Source organism: Dryas octopetala, chromosome 3, assembly GCF_963921425.1.
Source record: "Dryas octopetala chromosome 3, drDryOcto1.1, whole genome shotgun sequence".
Classification (NCBI taxonomy): domain Eukaryota; kingdom Viridiplantae; phylum Streptophyta; class Magnoliopsida; order Rosales; family Rosaceae; genus Dryas; species Dryas octopetala.
This window is the reverse complement of record NC_141368.1, coordinates 61,556-73,745: the sequence shown is the minus strand read 5'-3', so window position 1 is coordinate 73,745 and position 12,190 is coordinate 61,556. Positions and strand designations below refer to the sequence as shown.

Below are 12,190 nucleotides of genomic sequence, written 5' to 3'. Positions count from 1 at the left end.
AAATATGTAGTTCAAATTCGGTCTAGTAAGAGAACATTATCCACTAATAGATATACAGAAAAGCAACAAATGATCAAAATAGAAAAACTAAGGAGATCCTCTTGTATCTAATATCCTGATCTGTGGCAGAGTGGGAGCAAGCCACGAATATAAAAGATATGTAAATCCCATAACCGTAGTTCGTTGCTGCAATGATCTTTTCCCTATTTGTGATTTAAATCCCAACTGATGCGTTTGTCCAAGATATTTAAAGACATCCCAGACCAGCTAATTTTCCGTGTAATGGGCATTCCTTCTGTTTATGAACACAGATTCCCATTCCAAGATCAAATATTATTTGATAAGACTTATAATATTTAACGGGTGTTCAAATCAAATTCACCAACTTCACGCCAGCCATCCTGCATGCCTGTGGACCCATTCTCAGTCTCCTCGTCATTCAAAAAATCTTCAGATGGTTCTCTCTCATCTCTCTGCATATTATTTCCCCATCCGTTTATCATCTCTTCTGGGTTACCCGCATGTTCCTGCTCTCTCATGTCATGACCAATTGGATCATTGCCTTGAGACCCAAGTGCACTTGCCCTAATTGGGGCCCGAGCCAACATTTCAGCATGTGCTTGTGACTCAACCCGAGCTTGCTCTGCCTGAACAATTGCTGCCATTCGTAATTTAGCTTCCCGGCCAGCTTTCTCTCTTGAATCAAGCTCTGCTCTCAATTCCAGACATGTTCGTTTTTCTTCTTGGCAAAGAGCCTGCTCAATCATAAGTCTCTCTTCAGACCGAAATTCCCCCAAAGCTCGTTTACGGGAGATAATGTTGAAGGCCAGTGCCTGTTTCTCAAACGTCGCTGTAAACTCTGCAACTTTGGCAGATATGTTGTGATCCCACTGCTGAGAGCGAGATGGCATCAGGCCTGTTGTGTCAGAGTCAAGGATTCTGTCATCCTCCTCTGCCTCGTAATCTGCGACTACATGATAAGGCAGTAACCTGCCAATTCAGGGGAAAAATTGGATTCAAGAAAGCCTGAGAAGTGCCACAAATTTTCAAAAGGTCATGCACATGCAATTTAAATAAACATCTGGAGATAAAGCTTACTACTTTCAATCATCAATTTGGAATAATTCAAGTGAGGAGTAGGTACCACCGTACCACCATCTTGACGGTATCACCTTTACAAATTTGTTCATTATCATAACTAATGTATTGCTTTATATAGAAACATAGGACTATAATGACACCATATGGTCATCACTTAAAATGCCAAATCACACCAAGTGGAGTTGGCAGGGATATGGTCAATAACTTGGAGAAATCAGTAAGAAAAACCACTTGATGAGATGAACAAGATACCTTATACCTTGATTTTAATAAAGATGGCTGTTCACAAGAAAGACAAACTTTTGTGTCATAATTAAGGCCATATCAACATTGGATTAATATCAGCTACCAATACTTTGGATACTATACCATGCACCCAAAACTACTCAAATGCATACAGAATTTCCAAACACGATTTATATGATGGAAAGCAATGACATCGGTGGATCTCTCATCACACTAAGAAGCCCTAGAATGCTGACTGGTTAGGATTTTTTTATTAAAGTTTAATGTACATGCACATGGGATATTTAGAAATAACTGAAAAATAATATATATATATAACAGTAACAATTTCCTCATGAAACACATAATATATATAGAACATACTCCTTGAAAATCTTTAACGCATGTGAGAAAAACCAGTTAAACCTTCTATACCTAGAGAAGAGAGTACAAATCACCCCTCATATCATGGTCAACCAATGGGGTAAAAAGAGCTTATTGGACTTCTCTTAAAAAAAATAACTATAATAACTGCCTGTATAGGATAACTCCCACATGAATGTAGCAGTATCCAAACTACCAGATGAAGGGTTAAAGAAAGCTCAAAATAAATAGAAATATAGCCCAGAGCAGCAATAAATGTCGACCCACTTATTCCAAGTATCCCATAATTATAAGAGATATTTCTCTTCAAAAATAAAAAACTATAAGAGAACTGCCTGTATAGGGTAACTCCCACATGACACATGACTCCAAGAGAATACACACACCCTTATATTTCATTTCATAATATAATACTCTGCTGCCACAAAATTATACCCCTCCCACATACAGATGAGTCCAAGGTTTAACTCTGCTATGAACTGGAGGGGCTACCCTAGGACAAAATGGCACTAGCGCAGAGAAATCCTAAAGAAAAAAAAAATTGTACAGCATTTATGAACCTCAAAATGTGTGGGACACCATTTTAGACATAGTGCTCAATTACCCAACACCTTTCCTACAGCAACGTCCACAGGACTGGACAAAATAGTAAAGCACTTTTGCAGTATCCTTCAGTTCCGGCATGTTAAAGAACTTTCAGCATGACTTCCATAGTGGCCCAAGGAACTCATGTCGCTTCCTCGTCCATTAATGAATAATGATAACATTCTTTTGAAGCTTTAGAACACATGACAAAGCATGCAAAATAGCTGACAGTTAGTTTTCTAGCAGTGGTAGACAGCAGCTAAAATCCATATCAAAACATAGAAACACAAATATCAAATGAAAATTCATAGTCTTTTAGATACAAGATTTTGTTACTATAAAAACCATAAGCCAGACTTTCTGTACTTGCATTAACAGTTGTTGGCATTTTGACAAGCATATGGCTACCTTTTATGGTGTTTACAACACATAAGAGACCTTTTTGCTCTATTTCATTACGTCCTTAGTCAACATGATTCTTTTTCCATCTGTAAGGGACATTATGTATTTACAAGCTCCTATAACGACCGTACAAGATGCTATTATACCTTCTCATATACATACAGAATTTATTTCATAGGGTATATATCTTACTGCAAACTTGGAAAGGTATTTCCACAGTACACTTTAACATATACCACGTACTGGTATCTCTCCCTCTTAGGGTGGGAACAGGGAAGGGGAAAACTTATGTTGCATGAGATATTATATTTGAAACACAAATATTGTAAATAATAGGTCCTTTCAAACGCAACCATCATAAAAAATGTGAAGACAGTAGAACTTGCTGCAGTGACATGATAGTGAGAAACCAGAACAATACAAGAACTATCTTGTACACTAACTTGGGATAAAGTTGTTCTATCAATATCAAAGCAACACAATTATCGATATTTAAAATGCTTTTTTTCTTTTTTGAAAAAAAATCCTATATATGTTTGTGCATGCCATATAAATACTAGTAGAATGTATATTTTAGCAGTTAGCATGTAACTTTAAATGTACTAATATTTCGGCAAGGGTAGATATGTTAATGTTCTTATAACCACTCAAAAGAATAATTGGTATTCTCTGTTAAGCATTTTATATATTTTAAAATTTTTTGTTTTAGGTGAACTTCTCCTATTTATAATTTTGTGGTAGTTACAGTGCAGGATCAACATACAGAGTATATAGGAAAGTAGAGATGACAAGGCTGTTCAGAAAACAATGTAAATCGCCAAAGGGTCTTCTGACATATGGTGAATGACTCGACAGATCAATCTATACATTCACTTTGTATCTGATTTTGTTTCCTATTTTTCAGGAAACAATCTGACAGGGAAAATGAGTTTGAGAAAGCTTCTCCAAATCTTACTCTGCCACATGTATTAATAAAGTATTAAGCAAATCAAAGTGAGTAGTGAACATTTATCGATAAAGAAGTGCCATGTGGCACAAAACATCAATTTGCTCGTCCTTATGTACATGAATACTTTACTACAGTACATTTGCAACTTTATATAATATTTAATAGAATAGGTTTCTGTCTCCATTAAGGACAACCAAATCCAAGGTTTCTTATGCAGACATGAATATGATAACAAAGTGAGTTGTGTAGCTTATATAAATTTTTGGAATCTTTATCAATGTTAGAGTTGCAATAGGCCAATGATATGACGCCGCATCAAATGCAACCCACTATAGGTGATGGGGTGATGGGGTGATGGGGTGATGGGGTGATGGGGTGATGTATGAGCAATGAGCGAGTGTATAAGTACAGAGGTATTAGCAGTTGCCCGAACAATGCAGTTGGTATATGAATATGTGAGTATAATTCAAGTAAGTCAGAATTTCCAATAAAACCATATGCAAATGATGATATAGACATGCACATCTCAATTTGTAAAACAACACGGAAGAAAGCACACAGAGCCTAATCAGAAAATGCAACAGATACAGAAACGAAATCAGATGAAAAAATGATTTTGATTTTAATGAAACGGAAACTCTAATCAGTTAAAGAATTAACCTCTCGCAGGCGTCTTCGAGGGAAGAGAAAGGGCGCTTGAAGTCGGGATGGCAGACCCGCCAGGCGTCCTGGTACGCCATCTGTAGCTCAGCCTGGTTCCCGGGTCGGATCGCCCTCTGTTGCTGCTGCTGTGGTTGGGGCTGTTGCTGCGGGTTCGCATTAGGGTTTTGTTGGAGATTAGGAGCAGAATTAGGGATATGGTTAGGGTTAGGGTTAGGGTTAGGGTTAGGGTTAGGATTTGGTTGGAGATTGAGGGCTCGGAGTGGGCGCAAATGGGCGTCGATGTTGGAAGGGAAACGAGAAATGGCAGCGGCTTGTTGCACTTGTTGCTGTTGTCTTTGTAGTTGTTGTAAAAGCAATAACTGTTGCTGCTGATGTTGCTGCTGCTGTTGCTGTTGATGCTGTTGTTGCTGCTGCTGCTGCTGCTGCTGTTGCTGGTGGTGGTGGTGTTGTTGTTGCTGTAACATTAGTTGCTGTTGGTGTTGAGCCAATGCCTTTGCCTCTTCCATTTTTCTCTTCCTAAAACAAAATTAATCTCCTCTTTTATTATTAATTTTTTCTCTATCTCTGTCTGTGAAGACTTTGTCTACTGCTTTTTCAGTGATGATATGATCCCTCATCCGTAAAGGCAGATCATATAGGTCAAGAAAATGTCCAAATCAATTGTGTACTCGACCTCACCTGAACGCTGCCCTTTCCCTCTCGCACTCTTTTGGCTTTATAGATTCTCATTATAAGAGTAAATAATTCTTCTCATTATACTATTTGAAAATGTAGAGAATAGTAACCAATATATTATTACCATTTAATTAATCAAAATTTACTTTTCAATAACATTCTCACTTACTATGTTTAACATATTTTTTTTCAATTTCTAGTGTGGGCCTGTGGGGTAATTTGGTATTAAAAGCTCATATAAATATTTTCTCAAGTGATGGGAATGGCAAACCCAAGAGGGCCAATAGTTTCAAATTCCTCACGGTTATCTCAACTCATCTAAAAGGTAACATATTCTTAGGTGTGTACTTAGCAAACATGAGATTTCAAATCACATACTAATTTCCAAACCTCAAATTAGCAAACCAAACAGTTTCTTAGAGAAATAGAGAAGTACAAGAGACACTAACTATTATCCTAATTTTTGTTCATAAAAACAATATGCCAATTTCTTATGTGACATTGTCAATACTTGAGATCCATAGTGGGTCCAGTTATTAAACAAAAAATTACTACCACATTAGTTAACTTCTAAAAAATTAAGACTATAATACTACTCAAAATTTGATTTTCTTCAATATATCAATAAAGAGTTTTAGAGAGAGAGAGATATATATATATATATAATGTATCATATATATCTGGGTCACATATAAGGTGGTTCAGTGTGGCAACACTTTCTCAACTCTTATCAAGACTTGTAACTTTTATAAGGTGGTTCGGTGTGGTGACACATTGATGTTTTTTTTTTCCTCAAAAAGGAAAAGAAAACACTTTTATCAATGTGTTACAAGTCTTGCTATGCCATTGCGTTTGGTCATTAGCCTTCTTCTTTTACCTTTTATTTTGTTGTCAAATTATATTTATTTATTTATTTATACATAAAGAAATTACTCTCGTCATAAATTTGGATGATTGATCAGATAGATTCTTGTCTGTGTGTACAGTAGTCCAACAGGAAGAAATTAACCCCACTTGTTGCTCTGTAGTTCCTTTGTTTTGGGCTTCAGCTTGTCCATGTACAAAAAAAAAAACACAAAATTTATAGAGGAAATTATAGATTTAGTCCAGTTATTTTATAGCTAGTTCAATTTTGGTTCACAATCTTTTTTAAGTTCTGTTTTGGTCCACTAATTGTTCCACTTGTTCAATAAAAATCCAGATTTGTTTTCTCAAATTTGACTTGCCTTTTACCCTATCAAATCTCACCCAAATTCAGCAAACATATACTTGTTTTAAAGCTATGCATTTCTTCTTTACAACCATATAAAGATCATTCAAATTGGAGTTCTAAAACTCAAGATAATTGACCCTAAAGTAGGGTACCTGAAACTGCCAATTTTTCAAACTTCACCCAATCTTAATTCTATTAGATTATAATACTCCAAATTTGTTTTTATGACTAAGAAATGATAAAATATAACTTATACTTCAATTATAATTGAAGAAAATACAACCCAAAAGATTTAAAGTTACAAATCTGGACTTTTATTGAACAAATGAAACAATTAGTGGACCAAAACAGAACTTAAAAAAGATTATGGACCAAAATTGAACTAGGTATAAAATAAGTGGACCAAATCTATAATTTCCTCAAATTTATATAAGAGTAAGAAAATTAGTTAGCAAGGATTATACCTTTTGGGGTTGCAAATGTCGTAGAAAGTAAAAAGGCTTTAGAAATTAAAAGATTGAAGCCCAAGAGCAATATCAAGTATATTATGTTGGATGGGTAGTGTTAGGGAGACATCTCTTTATACCATCTAGTGTACAATTTCTCTAATAGAGTTGGATTAAGTTGACAGAACCGCTCTCGGATTCCACCCTGAATCTTGGAGAGGTCTTGTAGGAATCCAAAATCAAGGAAAACCTACCGAAAATTCGACAGAACCTCCCATGAAAATGGACTAACCCAAAATTTATAAAACATGTAAAAACACTTCTAAAAACTTCAACCAGATCACTATCTATAGGATTAAAACTTGATTGCTCGAATTGAGTTTATAACATCTTACTGGAACTTTTAAATTGCGTTTGTCTAAGAGTACGATCACAACTAATAAAATTTTTAATTTTTAATGAATTTGGGTCCAACTCTATTAGAGAGATAGTACACTAAATGGTACAAAGAGATGTCTCCCTAACACTACCCGTCCAACATAATATACTTGATATTGCTCTTGGGCTTCAATCTTTTAATTTCTAAAGCCTTTTACTTTCTACAACATTTGCAACCCCAAAAGGTATAATCCTTGCTAACTAATTTTCTTACTCTTATATAAATTTTGTGTTTTTTTTTTTTTTGGTACATGGACAAGCTGAAGCCCAAAACAAAGGAACTACAGAGCAACAACCCTGGTCCTAGTCAGAACAGGCACAGAATAGTCCAAAAAGGGAAGGGGAGTGGGGGGAAGCTATGCAAGCCCATCACAAACCGGTGCTCAGATCAGCCAAATGGTCTGCAACAAACTTTTGCTCTCTGTAGATATGATCACTGAACAAATCCAATCCCTCCTTATACCTCCCCTTGCAGCTAGCAATAAGCCACAGAGAGGATGACTGTCTTGAATGTCACTATTCACCATGCAAATGCACAGCAGGGGATGAATGAGAATCAACAATAACCTGCCTGACCCCAAAGTCCCAAGTCATACACAGACCTTGATATATACCCCAAAGCTCAGCTTCAATGATCCCTCCTACCCCCGGGTTGACAGAAAAGCCATTAAGCCATTCACCATACTCATTCCTCAAGAGACGTCCAGCCCCAATCCTACCATAACCACGCAAGAAACTACCATCTACATTCACTTTGAACCGACAAGTATCAGGAACGGCCCAATGCAGGTGCACAATCTGTTTGGGAGGCTTTGCTGAAATCACTTTGTTAGCCTCAAACCATGTGCTAGCAAAATGGAGAATGATAGGCTAAGGAGAACTGGGAAATTCAAACCTCTAATAAGAAACATGGGAACACTCCATTAAAATTTGTGAAATTAAGTCTCTGTATATGATCACATTAAAATGATTGATTGTGTTCATAAATCTATCAAATAGGCAGGGAGCGTTGATCAAGGTAAGAACTATGTGATAATTTGTGGAAAAGAAATAATTGTTTGTTCCAATAGATTATTTTAAATGTGGTGAGCAAATTTAATGGATCAATTAAATCACCCTTTACCAAGCCCACAGCCTGTATTTCTCTAATTTTAAGAACTACACCTTCATCCTAACATAAATTATAAGCACCACAGTAAGTGAACAACAATACCATAAGCTAAACCAATTAACAAATCCTTCCAGTTTGGAAGTTCCCTCATGCATTTAACATGGAAGAATAGAGACCTATATCAATACCTGAATACTGCTAAAATTGCAAAATATATAACGTTGGACAATCTCCTCCAATCCTCCCCTAAACTTTTCTCCAAATTTAAAGTTAATATAAAACGACTTAAAAAGTTAAAAACTCAATTTCAACCATTCCCTAATTATCTTTTCCAAACTTGAGAAATTCCCAGAGGAAAAACCATTACTAACATAGTGAAATTTCCTCAAATTTGACTTTACCATTCCACAACCACGTGCTTTTTCAAAAAATAAAAAACTCGCACACAAAATACCTATTAGGATTTAGGATTATCAAATAGTTTAGTCCACTATAAATATAAAAGCATGTTTCAGCCAGATGCTGAACAATTCCTCAAAAATACAGAACTTCCAGTCCAACATTACACACATATCAGAAATCAGGCAAATTTCTAAATGCGACCATCCCACAAGCACTCAGAGCCAGAAACTTTACCACACTTCAAAAGACTCTCCACTTCCTTAGGAGGGTTCAAACCCAGACTGCACGCACGCTCCCACCGTCCTAGTCTGGTCATCCCAAGGCACGGTCCATATGCCATGTTCATATCAAATTGCCTCAGCACCTCCTCTTGCTCATCATAATCATCTATCAACCAAACAATAAACATCTGTCATCACTTCAACCGTACCTAGTTTATTGATTCGATAGTGGAGAAAATTCGAGAATGCACAGGAAGAAAAACAGATTTATTAACAATGAAAAAATACATCCGAACACCAATAGCCATAAAAGACATCCTAGAATGAAAACAGGTAGTTCAAAAGAAACATTGAATAGTGAATTTCTGTGTTGCTAAAGCAGAAGCCCACCTGGAATTCGAAACAATGGGGTCTCCAGAATCTGGGATCGGTTTGAATTTTTATAAACTACATTAACGAGGTCATCATCCATAGTATTTTGTTACTGAAAAAAAATTAAAAACCAAATGTACTTAAAAACTAATAAATCATCCAAAATAGTGTCGTTGTAGTCGTCAGAATGTCAGATGCAAACTCGCCTGAATGAAAATGCGGTATCGAAAAAAAACCCTAACAAACTTTCAGACCAGGAAAAAAAATACTGAAAATTTCTATACAATATACAAACTAAGACGAGAAACAAACCTTTGAGGTCAGGAGAGCCGTGGGAAATGAGGGCGGTGGGTTGGGTGACACCCGAGCCGAAAGAGGCGGCAGCTTTTGGGTGGGTGGGCGATTGGAGTTTCTTCTTCTTAGAGATACCGCCAATGCTACTGCTTTTCCTTTGCCTGTAGAAACCCTTCATATTCCCTGCTTTTGACCTTGTTGCCATCTTCTTCTTAGGGTTTAGAATCTCCTTTCAATTCTCGGACTTTCAAATTTTGAATTCCTTTCCTCTTCAACAATAATAAACCACAAGCCCACTGCTTTATTATAAATTTATACCATCTTTACCGGCGCTCTCTTTTCATAAAAGGTCCCTGTCCTACTACCCACGTATTTTCCTTCCTGACCCCCAAACATTTACAATTTCTAGTCACTCCATATAATATGTAATATTTCTACTTTCCTCCACCAATTTATTTATTTTTATAGTTTCATTAGGAGAATATTTAGCCTGTAATATTTTTCTAAGTTTTCTTCATGATGGTATGTTTTCAGTGTGTTCTTCTCTAGCGGTGAATGGTAACTCATAAGACGCAGAGAGGAGAAGAGAAATTATTGCGTTGTATTTGTGTGGTTTTTTTTTCCTTATATAAAGAAGAGAGAGTTATTAAAATTGAAATAGTAATTAGTAAAAACAACTTTAAAAATAAATTCAAAAGTTGTCAGAATTTAATTTTGTATATGGAACATTCAATAATTAAAAGTTTAGGTAAATTAGGAAGAAATTGAGATAGGAGAGAAGCTTATCTCCTATAGCATTCCAACACTCATTATTGTAATAGTTGAATATGAGTTACATTTCACAATTACATCAAATTAATACTTGTAGGCCATGTTTGGCACGTGAATTGTGTTTGACTGAATTATTTTTATGAATTATGATGGATAGTGTTAAACTGGAGTAATCTGGATTAATGTTATCCTGTATTTGATGCTTATTATGAAGTTAAATAAGCTAAATAATACTGTTTTGTATTTGGTGCATGATCAGACTAAACTATAATTATTTAAAATTTTAAATTAATAAACAATTTTAAAAATTTTGCCATTTCACACCCATGGGTTTTAAAAATCCAAAGTCAGATTTTCACAAAAAAAAAAAAAAAAGAGACAAAGTTATATTTATGATTTTATTAAATTGGACCAAAATTATTATTTTTTCATTAAATCATATATATATATATATATATATCTCTCTCTCTCTCCTATTTCTCTCTTCTCTCTCCTCGACACCCCTCTATTTGCACTCTCTCCTTTGCGTGCTTGCACCAGCACGTGTGGTGCCGTCCGACGTCCAACGTCGGAGGTTCTTGGCGGGTTTTGCTCGCCTCCTCCCCATATTTCTTTCCCTTTGGTCTTTGTTGGCCCATCTCATCACTGTCAACGCAGAACAGAGCCGACCTTCTCCACCGATGATCTGCGTTTTCCGATCACATCGCAGCTCCAAACCACCTGGGTCCTCACCTCCTCACCTTGGCGAGTCAAATCATGGACTTCGATTGTCCATCCAGTCACCGAAGACGGAAAAAGGACGAGAAATCTGAAAGTCAACCTCGCGGGTGATCATGTTTTTGGCTTCCTACAATAACATTGGTTCTATTAGTGGGGGGTTCTTTTCCTTTTTTTGATGTGTTCTTTGTATTTTGATTACAAAGTTTGATTGAAGACAGAGGTATATTGGCTTTCATGCTGCTCTAAGGCAGACCATGCTATGCAAGGACGTCTAAGTTGGTGTTTTAAGAAAAACTGGTGCTATGCAATCCCACTTAAATTAGCATTGGGTGATACCAAACAACGTATAAGGGTATAATTTAACACAATTCTAACTAGCACTAGCTAGTACGGTGAAACAAACGTGGTCGTAGAGTATTAATACACATGAGTCATTTACAAATAAATTAATAAAACTTTTTATAATTACAAATTCTTTAATGTACTTTTCATAATTTTATTTTGGAAAAAAATTACAAAACAATAAACATACAGTACCATACAAATTTTAATTTTAATTTGACTACTACGGAACAAAAAAGCTAATTGAGTTTACTTTCTGGACACCCAAAAGTGAGATCTAAACCCTAAGTGGCACCTATAATGCTGAGTGGCACAACCAACCACTTAGAATTTGCCATTTATTCATCTTTAATTACAGTTTTTATTTATTTTTCTCTCAAAAGTCAAAACTCACCTTAAAAAAAAAAAATTTAAGAAAATAGAAAAGAAACCAAGAACCCACCCCACCCACGCAGCAACACTCCTCTACCCACCCTTCCTCACCGGCGGTGTCGTCATCGACGGCCCACCACCGCCGGTGTCGGCTATCTATGTCCCTCTCACTCTTACATCTATCTTATAATTCCAGGATGAAAACCACTACCATAAAGGCTTTATATTGCAAGCTTTAGAATTGCAGAGGTTGAACATGGGTTTAAAATAGGTTGAAGACAGAGGCACAATCACTAGACGAAGATCACATTTCAAAGAAACCAACAAATCTTCAAAACTCATCCTTAATTGAGTACAAAGAATTTCACACTTCCTTTGGCCAAAACAACAAAAGAAGAAAATTAAAGAACAACTAATGATGTTTCTCTATCAGGCTCCTCTGGCTTTTGTTTTTATATGAAGTTTTTTTTTCTTTCTCTTCAATGGAGTTGTAGAAGATGAGTG

At 36.0% G+C, this 12,190-nt stretch overlaps 2 protein-coding genes across 2 annotated transcripts; both read right to left on the bottom strand.

Annotated features, from left to right (window-relative positions):
* Positions 1-3: 3 nt before the first annotated feature.
* LOC147289048 (mediator of RNA polymerase II transcription subunit-like protein) lies at positions 4-4,891 on the bottom strand. Its single transcript, XM_086236675.1, has 2 exons — positions 4,307-4,891; positions 4-990 (listed from the first exon to the last, which is right to left on the bottom strand). Exons 1-2 carry the CDS (start codon positions 4,813-4,815, stop codon positions 357-359), a joined length of 1,143 nt encoding a protein of 380 aa, XP_086092801.1. The 5' UTR covers positions 4,816-4,891; the 3' UTR covers positions 4-356.
* A 3,668-nt stretch (positions 4,892-8,559) lies between these two features.
* Positions 8,560-9,746, bottom strand: POLD4 (polymerase delta 4). Its single transcript, XM_086238245.1, has 2 exons — positions 9,500-9,746; positions 8,560-8,981 (listed from the first exon to the last, which is right to left on the bottom strand). Exons 1-2 carry the CDS (start codon positions 9,684-9,686, stop codon positions 8,785-8,787), a joined length of 384 nt encoding a protein of 127 aa, XP_086094371.1. The 5' UTR covers positions 9,687-9,746; the 3' UTR covers positions 8,560-8,784.
* Between the last annotated feature and the right edge of the window lie 2,444 nt (positions 9,747-12,190).